The 16,892-nt window shown below is 37.6% G+C and overlaps 2 protein-coding genes across 2 annotated transcripts; both read left to right on the top strand.

The window, feature by feature from the left end:
• Positions 1–1,990: 1,990 nt before the first annotated feature.
• On the top strand, positions 1,991–7,434 carry LOC131962910 (four and a half LIM domains protein 2-like). Its single transcript, XM_059328013.1, has 5 exons — positions 1,991–2,149; positions 3,339–3,513; positions 4,402–4,571; positions 5,953–6,139; positions 7,150–7,434. The coding sequence occupies exons 1-5, from the start codon at positions 1,994–1,996 to the stop codon at positions 7,299–7,301; spliced, it is 840 nt and encodes a 279-aa protein (XP_059183996.1). The 5' UTR covers positions 1,991–1,993; the 3' UTR covers positions 7,302–7,434.
• A 1,032-nt stretch (positions 7,435–8,466) lies between these two features.
• Positions 8,467–16,465, top strand: c24h7orf57 (chromosome 24 C7orf57 homolog). The gene is made up of 8 exons (XM_059327969.1): positions 8,467–8,575; positions 10,017–10,085; positions 10,316–10,489; positions 11,863–11,947; positions 12,324–12,435; positions 13,689–13,753; positions 14,682–14,782; positions 14,880–16,465. Exons 2-8 carry the CDS (start codon positions 10,043–10,045, stop codon positions 14,936–14,938), a joined length of 639 nt encoding a protein of 212 aa, XP_059183952.1. The 5' UTR covers positions 8,467–8,575; positions 10,017–10,042; the 3' UTR covers positions 14,939–16,465.
• The last annotated feature ends 427 nt before the right edge of the window (positions 16,466–16,892 follow it).

The raw sequence follows: 16,892 nt of genomic DNA, 5'->3' as shown, positions 1-16,892 counted from the left end.
GCTAATGTTATGACCCCTTTATTTATTATTCAATAAATAAATAATAAATTAAGTCATTTTTATTAGATATTTTGACCAGCACAACTTGACACGCAGTGCTGAGCTGCATCTCAAATTAATCTTCAGGTTCACAGCTTTCAGATGATGTTCACTACTTCTATGTGGCATTTATTGTTGACCTGATATCTCCCCCTAAACATCCACTGCCCACAACCAATTCTCACATGAAGCCGTTATATGCTCTTTTCAAAGCCACCAGACTCCATTAACAAAACCAATAATTTTACCTAGCAGAACACAGGTGTTGCTGGCCTACTGCTTACTACGTCAGTTAGTTTTTTTGTGTTTTTGTGTGACTTTGATGCAGCTGAACTAACCCTATAAATCACCAAAGTCACACAATAACACAAGCAAACTAACTGATTGAGGCAGTGTTGGATCAGCAACTCCTGTGTTTTGCAATATAAAATGATTGCTTTTGTCAGAGTCTGGTGGCTTCAAAATAACACAGTCATGGAAAGAAATGATTAGACCACCCTTGTTTTCTTCAATTTCTTGTTCATTATAATGCCTGGTACAACTAAAGGTACATTTGTTTGGAGAAATATAATGATAACAACATAAATAGCTCATAAGAGTTTAAATTAAGAGATGATGTCTAGACATTTAAGATGGTTTTCTTGATAATGATGTTGGTTATCGTCAAGAAAACCATGGAAACTGGCTAGATATCAATGGTCTAATGATTGTTTCCATGACTGTAGATAACTGCTTCTCCTGGCGGTCTGCTATCTCCTGTTGGTAATACACTGACTATGGTTAATTAACTCATACAACCCAGCTTCAAAAAATCTGAACTATGTTTTTAAGATGATTAAAATGATCGGCTATTATCTACAGTATGTCTCAAATTAACAATGACAATTTGAAAACTCTGACTGCTCTGCATCTGGTAAACGTCCCAGTCAATAGCAGCCTTTGTATTTTAGAGGACACACCTGATTAAATTACTGTCAATATGATTTTATTAACCAATTCTGGGACAGAGCACTGTTCTGTTCTTGTTCTTTTCTTCCCCTATCCTTAAATCAACTTTATGCTCATTGTCGGGAGCTTCAGACTGCTCGTCAATAACAAGACTGTGATAATAATCTCAGCTGTCTTGTCTGGTTGTTTGGGAGAAATGTGGGCTCTATTGAAGTTATCAGATGTGCACTGATCTGACCCAGAAGAGCCTCATTTTCCCCTTTGAAGACCTTCCAGTTGTTTTTCTGCCAGGAATTGATTTTCAGAGCTTACATAAGACTTTATGCAGCAATGCTTTTTAAAAAAAAATCTGCAACATCTTAAATATTTAAACCTCTGATGCTATATCTCGACCAATGGCATATAAAAAATCACCTTCCAGCAAAATTATGAATGCTAAAGATGCTGCAATTCTTTAATTTCTTCTTATTGTATGTTCTGTTTCTGTGCTTTTTCACCTCTTTTTATATACTTCTTACTTGTTTACTTTTTAATTATTCTTCTCATTTTCAGTGTTTTCTCCTCATTGATTTCCCATCCTGCATCTAGCCACGTGTGTTCTTTTTAAAAATTTAAACTCATTATAGTTTCATTGAGTAACGTAGAGGATGCCAAGCCAATTAAAACCTCCGTAGACTTGGACTAGACTATTTTGGAGCACGTAAACCAGATTTAAAAGTCACATGTCCATTAAGAAAGTGGAAGGCATGTTTGTGACATTCCTTGGCCTAATTTGTTGTACGTCGTATTCAATTTAGATGACAGGATTCTCAGAAGAGCTGCAGTACCTTGTACATGATGTTTAATTTATTGGACCATGTTATCCTGAGATGCTGCTGAAGCTCTACACTCCAAGTTTCATAGTTTATTGGCTGACTCATCTTCTTTGAATGAGATCATCTTTTTTACTCTGTTTTTATGTTTTACCTCAGCAAACAGAAGACTCAGAGAGGTGATTTCAATCAGAATGGCCGAGCCCTACGACTGCACAGAGTGTAAGGAGTCCCTGTACGGGAGGAAGTACATCCTGAAGGAGGAGAACCCGTACTGCGTGGCGTGCTACGAGGCTCTTTTCTCCAGCAGCTGTGAAGTGTGCCAGAAGGTCATTGGCTGCACTAGCAAGGTCAAACATATAACTATAAACCGTCACAGATATTTTCCTGTTGCTTGCAGATGCTTGCAGATAACCTGAAGGTTAAGAGTTACAAAGATTAAGTCTTTGTCCTATAGTTTTGTGCACCCAAAGAGAGACCTACTTAAATATTTCTGACTTCCTCTTTCTTTCACTAGTCATTGTTTACAGTCCAATTAGCAAAAATTAATGAAGATAAATGAAGGAAAACGCTAATTAAAAGCAAAATCATCATCAAATGTTAGCCGATGGGTTTTAAGATTTAATTTCGGCCAATGTCTTATTTTGCAACCATTTTGAACGTTATCAACACTTTAAATTGGTTATCAGCCTTAAAGAAACAGGTTAGGAGGAGATTGATCCACCTTTAATAAAATGGAACGTTGTCTATAACATCAATAAAACAGAATATGATCATTTTCTCATCGCTTTTTCACATATGTTCAGCTGAAAACTATGCAAAGCACTTATAAGCTTGGCTTTTTTGTAAATACACACTGAATTCTGAATTTGATGCATTACGTTTTGATTCAGGTTTTACAAAGCATCCTTACTTTTTGGGGAATGGGGGTTGTAGGTGCAGAAGGCCATTTATCAGCCCATTAAACAGTCTTGCAGTCTTTTAAGCTTTGTTACGTTTAGTCCATATAGTATCCAGATCCACATTAGGACACTGACAGAATACTCCTGGATCAAAGTCCTTTTTTACTTCGGAGCCATCCAGCACCCCAGTCTTTCTCCTAACTTGAACGTTAATACTGTTATGATTACTACGTTCATGACAGGCAGGCGGCTTAACAGTAAATATTAATATAGCGGGTCATTTAAAGGCCCTTTTAACCCATATCTATAAGCCACTCATAATGTCCATTCAATTATTTGCAAACATTTGTAGTAGGTGCTCCAAAGCCCCCTCAAACGTGATTGGTCAATACTACTCAGACTACAAACGGACTACAAATGGAAGCCATTTGCATTCATATACAGATGTCTGGTTAAAGAGATGACCAAACACAGCAGTGTGTTAGTTGGTGGAACTTTTCACTTTGTATAACCTATTTTAGTTTCATGACAGTTGCTGAAATGTTTCCATAGACCAGAACAGGAAAGTGTAGAACGCTGACAGTCTTCCTCGATTCCTAACTAAAGCGAACATGATCTCCTTTCATTGACTCTGCAGGATCTGTCATACAAGGACCGCCACTGGCACAGCGACTGCTTCCTCTGCATCATGTGCAGCAGGTCTCTGGTCGATCGGCCTTTTGCCACCAAGGATGAAATGCCGATGTGCATCGAGTGCTACAGCAACGAGTACTCCTCCAAGTGCCATGCATGCCTGAAGACCATCATGCCAGGTGAGCAGGCCTTTGTTTCCCCTATGAAGCAAACATACAAATCATAATGCTACAAGACTGGTCCATAAAATAAAAAAGAAGAAGTAAAAAAGTGAGGCACTGCATTAACATAATGAGAGACAAAATGTGGTGAAATTAAATAAGTATTGTAAATATGGATCTGATCTGTACCGTGAATTCAAAGACTGTCAGCAAAAATTATCCATTTAAACTCCAGATTGTGTTTAACTACTGGATAATTCATTGGTTCGTTGCATTTCTTCAGAAAAACATGAGTCTTTCCATCAAAAGTGTCCAATTTTTTAAAATCTATTTTTGTCATCTTTTAAATTACATTACATGTCATTTAGCTGATGCTTTTGTCTAAAGCGACTTACAACAAGTGCGTTCAACCCTGATGGTACAAGCCTCAGACCACAGGAATCAAATAAGTGCATACCTTTTAAGAGCCAACTGTAACCGCTACAGGAGCGCTATATAAATGCAACGCAATGTGCTAAAGAATATATATTTTAATCCAAGCATGCAGACGGAGGCTCATCTCTGACCCACTTCACCAAGTGGTTCAACCACTTTTGAGGATGCCTTTGTAATTTTCCCTATTGTCTCAGTTTCTATATAATACTATTTTCATTATTTAAATAATTCATATGAGGTTGGAAACCTTGAAGCTGATTTAAAAAGTCCAAACATGCAAATATTTGTTATAAAATTCACCCAAAATCTAAAATGTACCTGACTGTATACCCTTGAGTGCACTGTTGGACTTACTGTAAATGTCATTATTGATCTCGCTTACCTCCCACTCTCTCTCTCTCTCTCTCTCTCTCTCTCTCTCTCTCTCTCTCTCTCTCTCTCTCTCTCTCTCTCTCTCTCCCCACCCACTAGGCTCCAAAAAGATGGAGCATAAGGGCAACAGTTGGCACGAGAACTGCTTCACCTGCAACCGTTGCCAGCAGCCCATCGGCACCAGGAGCTTCGTCCAGAAGGACGCCTGCAACTACTGCCTGCCGTGCTATGAGAAGCAGTTCGCCATGCAGTGCGTCAACTGCAAGAAGGTAAAACCACACATGCTGGGATCCACATATATGCTGTTTGTTTTGTCTCCAGCTGATGTCAATTTGTATTTTAGCTTTTAAAGTAGATCATAAATCAATAGTTTGCTGCATATGCATCTGATTTTGTTATTGCTTAATGCTCCAGAGGATGCAGAGAGGCCTCTAATGAGCAATTCTTCCATCCTTGAGATAATAACAAGATCAATATTTTGTTTGAGAGGCATTTAAGAGGCAAATTAAACATGATTTTTTTCCCCTTAGAAGTCCCCTTGGGAGCTTTAAAGTCAAAGACAAGCTCAAGTATAATAATATGATGCTTCTAGTCAGTGAAACGTCCAAACCAAAGAGGACATATTTTCTTATGGCTTCACAATTGCATTAAGTTGAAAGCATTCTCCTGCCAAATCACAGCTTAAGGTGCAGTTCTGATGAGACATTCAGTGAAGGAGGGGAGAACACTGTGATGTATGGTTTATATCAGTTATGGGGAGGAAACAGATGGCCGAGCAGGCAGGAATCGGAGGCGTCTTTTTGTGCTTTAAGACAGCAGTCAGCTGCTCGCCTGCGACTGAGTCAGCAGCAAACAGTTACATGACATCACGACAAATGAAGCATTAATATACATTCATGCACATTTTATTGTCAAACTGAATTATCCTTTTTTCTTATCTAAATGTGTTTTTATACTAAACATCGGGCCTTTGTGCAGGAAGCAAATTCATAATTCTCCACACGTCAAAGAAAAGTGGAAAAAGAGTATAAATGAAGTCTAGCGTATGGAAACATGAGTTTAAAATTTGAGGAATAGTAAAACATATTTTAGATATTTTTTATCATAAATGATTGATACAGTATGTTGGATTATTATATGTTTCAGAGGTTTTTTTTTCCAATAACGGCAATACTGACACTCTCAAATAGAGTTTACTTTCTTTTAATAAAAACTTAATATAAAAAAGGCAATGTAATGTTTTTTTTTGCTGATAAGTAAATGTAACAAGTAAAAATGTGCTTAATATTTCTTAAAAACACATGTTGATTAAATGTAACAATACAATTTTGCTTAGAAATATGGTAAATATACTATTTTTGGTGGCAGATCTCCAATTCTTGTGCATGTGCTTGAGTATTTACACATGGTACTACACCCTTATATAATGTTTAGACGGCGTTATCTGTACTTATAAACTATTCTTTTTGAGTGGGATTCCTCTTTCAGATTTGGGAGGTTAGGAATGTTTGATGAATTTGACTTCTCTTCTTCTTTCTCTGCAAAGAAGAGATATTTAAAATGTATACTTCTTGCTTACAGCATAAATAAAAAGTAAACTTTAAAACACATGAGAGCTCACACACTATCCATTACATATCTGTTTTTCAGCCCATCACCACTGGAGGAGTGAACTACCGTGACCAGCCCTGGCATAAGGAGTGCTTCGTCTGCATTGGCTGCAAGCAGCAGCTGGCCGGCCAACGATTCACCTCCCGAGACGACTTCGCCTACTGCCTTGACTGCTTCTGCAACCTGTTTGCCAAGAAATGTGCCTACTGCACCACCCCGATCAGCGGTAAAGTCTGTTCTGCACTCTTGTCAGGGGAACTGAGTTTGAATGTTTGTTAAAATAGATCCAATTACAGCAACACAGAAAGCAAAATGTGCAAAAATGCAAATAGATCATGTCTCATCACCAGTGAAATAACATTTCACTAGTCCTATCTTTGTTTGACCGGCCTGTATACTGCAGTGATACTGTTTTTTTTATCATTACAATAAGGTTACAATAACCTATCTCGTCCAAATTTATAAATCAGGCAGGTATGACCAGTCTAGCCAGGTTTCAGGCCTCTGACTTGCCTCCCATATCTGATCTTTAACTGATTAAGTCTGATTTTGAAGCTAACTTTACTCTTCATAAATTGTTAGGCAATTCTAGTAAGTCAATGTGGCTGCATTGCATTGTCCCCCTTGTAAATCAGGGTCATCCCTATGTTCCCAGTCTCTAGATATAGATGTTTCAAATGCTGTTTGTATGATAAAAATCTTTTATTAATTCATTTAATTTAATGATAACATAGTGTACTATAAACCAATCAATGAATAGATGGATCAGTCTTCTTAAATGTGGAAATTTAATTTGTTGAAATCCGAGGAAGAACAACTTCCAGTTTTAATGGTTTTTAGGATTTTAACAACATAATTGCATTTGGTATAAAATACTTTTTGTGAATGTTCCTGAGGGCAGTTCAATGAATTCTAGGAAAAAACACACAATTTGTTCAGCTTTTAGTTTCACCACTTTTGTAATGTATTACCACACTGCCCGAGGAAAACAACTTTGCTGAACTTTAGAGGCTATAAACAATAAGTAAGTTTGTAATGCTGCAAACAAATGCAAAAAACATGATTAAGAAATCTCATGACAAGTCACTGGAGCATGACACCTTTAACCTTTCCCAGAACACAGGTTTCTCCGTGCAACCAATCAGCATCACTTAGAGGTTGATTACTTTACAGAGACATCATGAGACTCATTTTGTGGGTCACTCGTGGCTCTTGTTTGTTGCTTTTGTGCCTCAGGTCTCGGGGGCAGCAAGTACATCTCGTTCGAGCAGCGGCAGTGGCACAACGACTGCTTCAACTGCAAACGGTGCTGCGTGTCTCTGGTGGGTCGAGGCTTCCTGACGTGCAAAGACGACATCCTCTGCCCCGACTGCATCAAAGACCTCTGAGTCCGCTCCACGCCAGAAAAAGAGTTCATCCAAGTCGGCTGCGAGTCAGAAAAGCACTGGCAGTGTTGTCACCTAACCCATCTTTTACTGGTTTCTCACACATTAACCTACTCTTACAGCTGAGGTGTGTTCTACATGCACTGATGATACTAAGTTTAATGTAGCTGAGCTGAAGCCTTCATTACAATATGTATTTTTTCTTTCTTTTCTGCTGAATTTTATTGCTGTTTATCATATTCCCATTTAGAAGGCAATGCCTAGAATCCTTAAATAAACATCTGCATATCTTATTTTGGAATAAAACTGTGTGTGGCATCAAAATAACCACTTTTGGTAGATAAATTAGAGCATATTAGGAGCATGATAGTTATTTTAATGGATGGTACTGTGCTGACAATTTCTTTTAACAGAGTTAATATAATAATACTAATGCTGTTTCTTCTAATTGAATACATTCTGTTCTGCATAATAAAGATTTATGGATTTAATGAATGCGTACTGGACATTGAAACAATATTTTTTATGTTGAAGCTGAATCTGTTCAATTCATTCCTACACCCCAAAGGAAATTATACTTTTTAAAAAAACCCTACTTTGTGGCTGAAATAGTGAAAAAACAACTTAAGTCTGGCAAAAGTATAAATTCCAGACTGAAATAACACTTGCTTCGTATGCAAAAGCAAACTTTTTAACAGTTTTTTTATTTAAATTTTCAATGTTTCAATGCACTTCTCCTGATCGATAAATGTATATAGGTAAATAATTCTGTACATTGTAAGATAGAAATAGTGATAATAATATTGAGTAAAAAAGACAATTGAATTAAAAAAGGATAATAAAAAATAAATAAAAATAAAGATATAACAAATACAAAATATCAAAAAGTAAATGAAATGAAATTATGATACAACAGTGACATTAAAACAGTAAAAACTAAATATATGTATATTTTTATTTTATCCCCCCTAATATTTTAAATATCAAAGATCGTCTCTTATTTCATTAACATCATAAATGTCAGAAAGATATCCCACTCTGACCCATTTCTGGATCCGCTCTCCACCGGTCGCTCTGGATCAGACTCGCTAACCTCACAGTGTATAAACCCCGCTTCTTCGTAAATACACGATCTTTGTTTGGGGCGCAGGAAGTCGGCAGCAGGTGCTACAGGAAGTGAGGACGGTCCAGCATTTGCTTGCAGAATTAAGGAGCTAACGGCGTCTGATTGCAAGAAGCCGCTCACTAATTACGACGCAAGAAAAATAACACATAATGTAAGACTTTTATCTGGTTATCTGTGAGTGGTTTCGTTTGCTCGCTACGTAAAAACTCGCGTTGTCTCAGCGCAAAGTGGGGTTAGCCACTGCGGCAACTAGCTAGGCGGCTAAATTAGCAAGGCTTTGTTAGCTAGCTACATGGCTAAGTAAAACTCTGCAGAAAAGGATGCTTGTAGTGTGTCTCACTCACTGATGTGTGCCTTTATATAAAAAATGCATTGTTTGTATGGTCTGAGCTAGCTGTAATGTATGCATCCTGTGCAAAGAGGGCTCACTTTTTTTTTTTTTTTTTTTAACCGGCGCCTTATATTCCTTGTTTCATAGTATTTTAGCTTTTTTCATCAGCTAATCTACATTGTTATGCATACGGACGTGTCAGTCGTGTTATTTATCCTTATTTCTTTACATCCTAAATGCCATTATTTTCCAGTTAAAGCGCAGACGGGCCTCTCTCTGTCTCAGTAGGCCGAACCCCATTAGAAAAATCGATCATTTAGGCTTTGCTGTACATTAACGGTGCACTGCGTGTTTAATATCGTCACCCTGTTAAAATAATCGCCTAACTATGTTTTTCAAGTTTTGCAGGAAACACAAAAAACTTCACCAAAAGTGTAACATATGACATTTATTGAACATTTCACCCAAAAAGGATGTAACGAAGGATGTAACTTAAGAGAAATAAATGACTTTTTTGAACATGCCTTTGTGACTTAAGCAAGATATGGTAACACTTTATTTTGAAGGTGTCTACATAAGAATCACACAAGCCTGTCAGAAACATGACATGACAAGTATCATGAGCATTAATGTTACTTCAAAGTGTCATTAATGTTCATGACACATCCCATGTCATGTTTATGACATGCTCATGTCACTCTTATGTAGACACCTTCAAAATAAAGTGTTACCAATATTAGTGTCAACAATAAAACACTGACAAACTAAACTGATAACTAAACAATCTCCCTCTAGCTCTTTGCTGGGTTCTTATCTGATGCCTATGAATGTGGGCGATTTTACCACAGGGGGCCGGCGTCATGAGGAGATAATTAAGGCAAAAAAACCCAGTTTTGACATAAAATGACTTAGGCGGTTATTTTAACAGTGTGACGATATCATTTGTCATCTTTTATTATTAATGATTTATCAGTTGGTTAATTTGGAGCACATATTGTGTACTAGGAGATAAGTAATTTCTCAAAAATCTCTTAATATTTTTAGAGCAGTGCCCCTCTCTGTCCATTTTGGTGGAAAATGTGTTGTGAAATTTTTAAAGGTAGAAGTTTTATGTGCAACAAATGGTACTTTGAGTTTTGGATGTTTTCAGCCTAAAAAGAAAAAAAAAGAAGCTACAGCAACTAAACATTGGCCAGCTGTCATATTTTACATATGTTATGTGGCTAATAATTCATGTTGTGTTTCACTGTGCTGTTTACAGACTTTAAAACATTCCCATCAGCTGAAATGAGTGCTGCCGTACCCAACCACCGAAGGACCAAGCCTGGTGGTAAGACCAATGTCGAGAATCATTAGCATGCATTTTTAAACCACAGCAATTTCTGGTTCCATCACCAGTAATACATCTGAATACTTAAAGCTAAACAGAACAACAACAGAACAGAACAACAGAACAATACAAAAGCAAAAACACTTGAGAATAATAATTTTCCAGCTTTGCTTCCATTATTTATGAGTGACATGGCAAAGAAAGCAGATGTAATTCTCAGGTCATTGCAGGCATTAAGACCGGGGTTGTGACCAGCGGCGTGACCGGGCCGACCTCCCAGATCCCCGGTCTGTCCCAGACTGCTGATGAGACCTCTCCGGTGGAGAGGATCAGCGGGCGGCGAGTTGGTATCTTTGAGTCGGACTCCGAGTATGTCAAGCTCGCAAAGGGCGGGGGACACAAAGGTAAAGGTTTCTTAACTTAAAATGAGTTGTTTTATCACTTATACTCGTGTGGTTTTATAACAGAATGCACTAAAGATTGTATTTGTTAGTGATGCTCTCTGTCCATCTATAGATCGTAGTGTCTTCATTTTAAATAAAAATTCAGTGTCCAATATCAGGTAATTTCTTGCTCTGCGACACAGTCTCCTTTTTTTACATTAAGATGCGGAAATCCACCAAACCTGCTCCTTCCCTGAGTGAAGAGTTGATTTTAACTGTGCTGTAACATTTTGAGAATAAATTAAAAACATCCCAGCTGGTTTGTTTAAGGTCGACACCTTGGCTCATCTCTTTGAAATGCAAATCCTTAACAAGTGGCCTACCGGTCTACAAAAAGACACCCTGCTCCAAAAACTGCTTTTTATTTTAAAAAAGCCTTCAGGGAAAACATAACTTCCCATTTGTTTGTGGAAAACTGCATCATTGCTGTTTTTCAGCCAACAGGAGAAAATAAACACAGTGACCTCTTCAATGTGGATTCCCACTTGAATGTTTTATGCTGGTTAGAGAATGACACAAGAGCCTTCTCTCTTCTTTGCCAAACTCTATTAGAAAAATTACCAATTCAAGACTGCGTTGTTGATAGTTAATGATAACACAGCTTTATTTGCTATCTTTTTCTTTTTGGTAAGTTTGAAATGAATAATATCTTCTAAGATACATTTTGTAATAAAAACCTTACTTTCTTCTAATAGTTTTACTTTACTGTCTACTGGGGTGTAAGAGCTGGGTGAGAAAAAAAGCTAATTTCTCAAAGTGGAAATAATATTTGACTATTTGCTGAAAAAATACTTGCTAACTTGTCCCCACTTAAAGGTATCATATGTTACTTTTCTGTATATAATGTTTAAAAAACACTCGGCCTATGTTATACATTTTGTTGAGTTATGTAAAAAAATTATCCAAATTTCTTCCAACAAGTTGAAAACCCAGAGTAATCTGTAATTTTAATCAAGTCTGTTTCATTTGGTCGTTTGTCAACGGCATCATCATCATCATCATCATCATCATCATCATCATCATCATCATTTTTATGATGAAAAGTTCAATTCCTCAATGAGGATATTCCAGATTGATAAGAGTTTTTTGTTTGTCACCACTATGATATTAAATCTGGACTACAGCAAGGAGTTGAGATGGCAACATAAAAGAATGCATATGCTGCGGGAACAAAAAAATAATAAAGTTTTGACACTTATGTTTGTCAAAGGATAATTGTTAAGCCAGACTGCAAATTGAATATCATATTGTGCTTTCAGAGGTGAGAAACAGAACAGCGCTTCATAATTGCTGCCAATGTTTCGTTCTAAATATTGTCCCCTTCCCCCCCACAGGGCTCTTGAGTCATGATAATGACAATGATGACAAACCCACGAAGGCCTACAATCCTCCCAACTTCTTTGGAGATGAGTCACAGGGGTAAGAGCAAACTGTTCGACACACGAGTAAGAAATCTGACGTGATGGAGATGCACATGTTGCGAGTAAAAAACCCTGAGCAACTTTTTAACCTGGAGCCTAAAACTTTTTTTTTTTTTTTTTTAAATTGTATAATTGTGAAGAAGGTTATGATCGAATTAAAATCTTTATCTGGGTTACAATTTTAACAGCATCACTGGAAAAATAGATCAACCACTTTTTATCAGCCAACACAGCATTTCTAAGTCTTTCTCGATCCTCCAGAGAGAGACAAAAGCACAAATCAAGCGTACGGGCCTCACCCTTCATTTCCCAGAATGTGATAAGTGGCCTGCAGTTACTTCACCTCGTATATCACCGTGATTTTCTGCTTTCAGTGAAGGCAAAACGTCTCCCGACGGCAAGATGATGCCTCTGGCTGCACCGTTTGGCACTGATAACTGTTCGTCCTGGGACAAACATGATAGATTTTCCCCTGATAAAGAGAAGGTGAATGGACCAAACTAGTCAACCCCCCCACCCACCATTTATCGATGTCTTCCATCATTTTTATTTATTTATTCTTTTAACATATTTTTTTACCACCACCACCTTTTCCCTGTTTTCACCTGATTTTGCTCGATCGTCGCATTCGCAGTTTGGTTAAAAATCTTTTGGGTTTCATTTTCTGCCGGTGCTTTGGTTGTTTGAAACTTTGTGGAAATTTTCATAAAAGTTTCAGGTAAGTACAGATTAGCACTGATTAATTAATCAGAAATGCATATTATCAGGGTCCATGCAGATTGCAGGCATTTTAGTTCTTGTTTCTTGTTTAATTAACCAAAACAAAACTCTTTTCTTGTGTTGATCAAAACTTTATGCAGATACCCTTTTGAGATAAAGAAAACCAACAACTTTCATAAACATATGAAGTAGCTTATGACCTCCATTAAGGACATGTTTTACATGACTACGTTTCAAGCTATTTACTTAAACGAATCATTTTTAGGCCATTTTGTCCAACACCTTCTCAAAAGTTGTCTTTACTCCAGGCCAATCTATTTTTGAGATAATTGTACAAATGTGAATTAATTATTAGGCCTACAAGAGTCATTTTAATATGCCTGAGGAGTGGGTGGCATTCAAAAAGAGTTTTTGTCCTACGTTTTTGGTCAGTTTTTAGTGAAGAAAATGAAAATGAGAACAAAAACTTTGTTGAAAACATTACATACACTGTTCTTATTTTTCTTTTTTCAAGCAAAGTAACCAAAAACTCTGTTTTCAAAACAGTAAAAAAAAAGTATTTCATGAATTAATGTATTTAAGGAATTAGCTCATGTAAGGTTGTATTTCGAGATGAGTATTTATATTCATTTAAAATGATCTGATTGAAATGTAAAAATATGGTGTTTTTAAATCACTTTAACTTAGAATGCCTCTATATTTTTGAGTGAAGCTACTTTTTGGATCGAGTCATGTTTTGTTCCTGCCTGTTTCTTTAACCATTTTCCATTGCATGACAAATTACGTCTGTAGTTTTTCTCCTCCCATCACTTCATCCTTTGCTCTATCACCAAGATCTGTTCAACTTGCTTGCCAGCTTGTATATATTTGCCGCTAAAATTAGTGTTTAATTCTGCAGTGCAAGAGTCAGCACTATGCAGATTTATTTGTGTAATAATGTGGCTGCTGCATTCAGGTTCTAGCTGTCAATAAGTGCGACACAAATGAGCATAAATTTGGGGAACCTTTCCCTCCCACAGATGTCTCCCGATGGAGTTACCGATCAAATGGAGGGTCTGTCCATGACCAACAAATACAAGAGAACGTAAGTATTAATCAGTGTGCTGGAGTCAAAACAACACTAAAAATTAAATAGGTGTAAATGCTCACATTTAAATAATTGGGAAGAAGCCTGATTTGGTGTGAATTCCTATGGAAATAAGACTTGCCTTGTCCAAGTGTACATTTCCCGTCTCCGCTCTCAAATAAAGAAGAAAAAGTTTTGTTGGCTGATCAAAAGCTTAGCAAAGAGTTGTTACAGAGAGGCATTAAACACTCCGTTGCTCTGTTAAGTGGCGGAGTTATTCCCGGGCATCTGAGGCTACAGCCCATAAAGTTTTATAAAGTGTCCTGGATTTTTCAGACTCTTTTTGAGGAGGTGGTCACACATTCCAGAATGCTGGCGAATGACAAGATGTGACAGATGTCGGTTTGCTGTTTTAAACCGAAGTTAAACTTCATGGGATGCGAAGATGCAAATTTGCCCCTTTACTTGCATAGAATGGAAGTAAACGGGATTTGAGTATTGGCCAATGTTAAAATAATGTGTGACCGCCACCTTAGGAGTGAATGCTCCTGCTTGGGTATGCACGGTAAGACAGCAGAGATGATGCTATGACAAGAGCTGCCAACTCTTAACAGCAAGTGGCTTAAAGTGTCTGAAAAGTCCAGGACTAAAATTTTAAATAATAGAAAAATGGATACCAACAGCCTGTTCCTCAGTATAGTGGAGACATAACTGCACATTTCTTTGTAACAACTAAAAAGTAATTTTAGCAATGTCAGTAAAAGCTCTATTTTGTGCACATCGAACTGTTTCCTCCTTTGTGATAAGTGTTTACTGTGTAAATGAAGTTTGCATGGGTACAAAAGACCAAAACACATTGAAAAAGCTTTTTTCTAAACAATATCCCTTCACATGTGGGCTGAGTATCAGAAGTCCTAACAGCATCTTGTGTCGCTTTCGTCTTTAGGTGTTATGAGAAGAAGGCTCCTCCAGTCAGCATGTCCAAGCTGCTGAGTCATGGCTATGTTGAGGAGAAGAAGAAGTCTCCCAATGATGACGATGCCTCAAGTAAGACATGATGATCCTTCCACATTTATGAAACTGTGATCTGTTGATCTTGGTTTCAGTTCATTTGCTTCAGATGTTTGTTTGCTTTGTCTTCCAGGCGTGACCTCAGAACAGACCAGCACCATCGCCACCGAGGACGTGGATGAGCTGGAGTAGAGCGTACAGGTTCTGGTCTCGAGGGAAAGGGGGTCGTCCTAACACTGGTTCATGGTTTCCACAAATCCACGAACATACACCACTCCGCCCCTCTCAGATTCACTTGCATTTATTGTACATCCACTGACTGTTAGGTTTTGTACTCATGTTTATGCAAAGGTACTGTCCTCTATTTATTTGCTCTAATTTGTTCAAACTGAATTCACATGGATTTTGTTGAGTAGTCGTGTCCGTGCTCGCGGTATTTTTTTAATTTCTGTATTGTTGTTTCTCGATTTGAAAGACGAGTTGTGCACAGGGCAGGAAACTAACTGATTCTGGCTCCTCAGATGCGACTTTTTCACCGGCCATTTTGATCCCAAAGTGGAGACGGTCTTACCAGCTAAAGCTTAAATTCACCAGTTTTTGACTGGGAGCTGGTGTTAGTTTCCCTCCCTGGTTGTATGAAGATCGAGTTAGTGAATTTAAAAAGTGTTTGTGCTAATGAAATGTGGTACCAGTGACGTGAAGTATTATTTGCTTTGATCAAGGGCTCCTGCTCTCTGAAGGGATATTAGAGGTTTGTGTGTTTTTCAGCTGCGGCCGGTGGGAAACGATCATTCGTTGAGACAGCCACCCTGCAGCTGTGACCACATGCCAAAGTGCATACTGATGGCCACAGCCGCCATGGTTTGTTTGGTTAAAAAAGGGGCCAAATTTTTTTTATTTTCTTTTTCGGTTGCTGCTCTGCAAAAGGTTGTCCTTCTCTGCTGTTCCTCCCCACAATTCTGTTGCTTTTGGGTCCCTAAAATCGAGAAACAAGCCTCATGTTACTGCGCAAGCTACATTTTTATGCTGCTTTTAGTCAAATAATCAATAAAAGTCCATTCAGAAGGGAAAACTAAATTAACTCAGTGATATTTACAGGTCTCTAGAAGATCTGAATTCAATCTGGTGCAGCAAGATTAATTTCTTCATCACTGTTTATTAGGAGGCTCAACAGTAAATCAATAACAGTGCCAAGTGTTTGATGCTGGTCCAAATATGTCAGAAGCTTGCTAATGATAGAACTGAACTGGGTCTATTCTGCATGTTAAAGCCCTTCAGAGTTAATGCATTCAGCCTAATAAACCCAAAACTCATGCAACAACAGATAAAGAATTCTGGGAAATTTGGGGGGAAATGGCCACCTTCAGCAGACTGCCAAGCTGAAAGTCAAGTCCGACGTAATTCCCTGTGAAGATTAAGGCAGACGAGTTTTTAAAAAGTGAGTTCTGAACATGCCAACCAAGCAGTTTTCCCTGCACATGCAGTATTTTGACTTTGTAGACATCCGTAGGAGAACTTAGTGTTAGTGCACAGCCTGATCACACCAAACCCTCACATCTCATGACATATGTGTGTTTATCAACCTGACGGGAGTTTATTTGGTTCAGATGAGAGAAATGGTTACTGCTGCAACATTTCTACGTAGGAAAACTTTGCAACTTAAGTCTTTGAAACAGTGAAAAATGATCTGCATCTGCATGAGTGATATTCTTAAAACAAGTTAAATTTATTCATATGAGATCAACACCCTAACTGAGATTGAAACAAAGGGAGTCCTCAGGAGAATCAAAGTAAAGAAATAAAGTTAATTATGGCTTTAATAGTATAGATTGCACCCAACATAAATGCAATAAACAAATGAAAAGTGATGCAAGATCCCATCTATTTGCATTAATCTAATTGATTATATCATTAGGACTTATTGTTCTATGCTGCTGGAAAGTAGTGGAAAAATGAGATCTAAATATTTATTTTCATCAGAGTTTGACACTTGATCCAGTGGCAGATGTCCAGTGAAATAGATATTAAATTGTGTTTTATGTTGTCTAATAAGGTCTTAAATTAAGCTCTGGTAGCAGAAGTGTGGTTTTAGAGCACTTTATATACTTTCAGTTTACTATTACTGTGTAAAAGCCAGTTTAAAAAA

This window comes from Centropristis striata, chromosome 24 (genome assembly GCF_030273125.1).
Source record: "Centropristis striata isolate RG_2023a ecotype Rhode Island chromosome 24, C.striata_1.0, whole genome shotgun sequence".
Lineage (NCBI taxonomy): Eukaryota > Metazoa > Chordata > Actinopteri > Perciformes > Serranidae > Centropristis > Centropristis striata.
The sequence above is the reverse complement of the archived record's forward strand: the minus strand, read 5'-3'. Positions and strand labels throughout refer to the sequence as shown.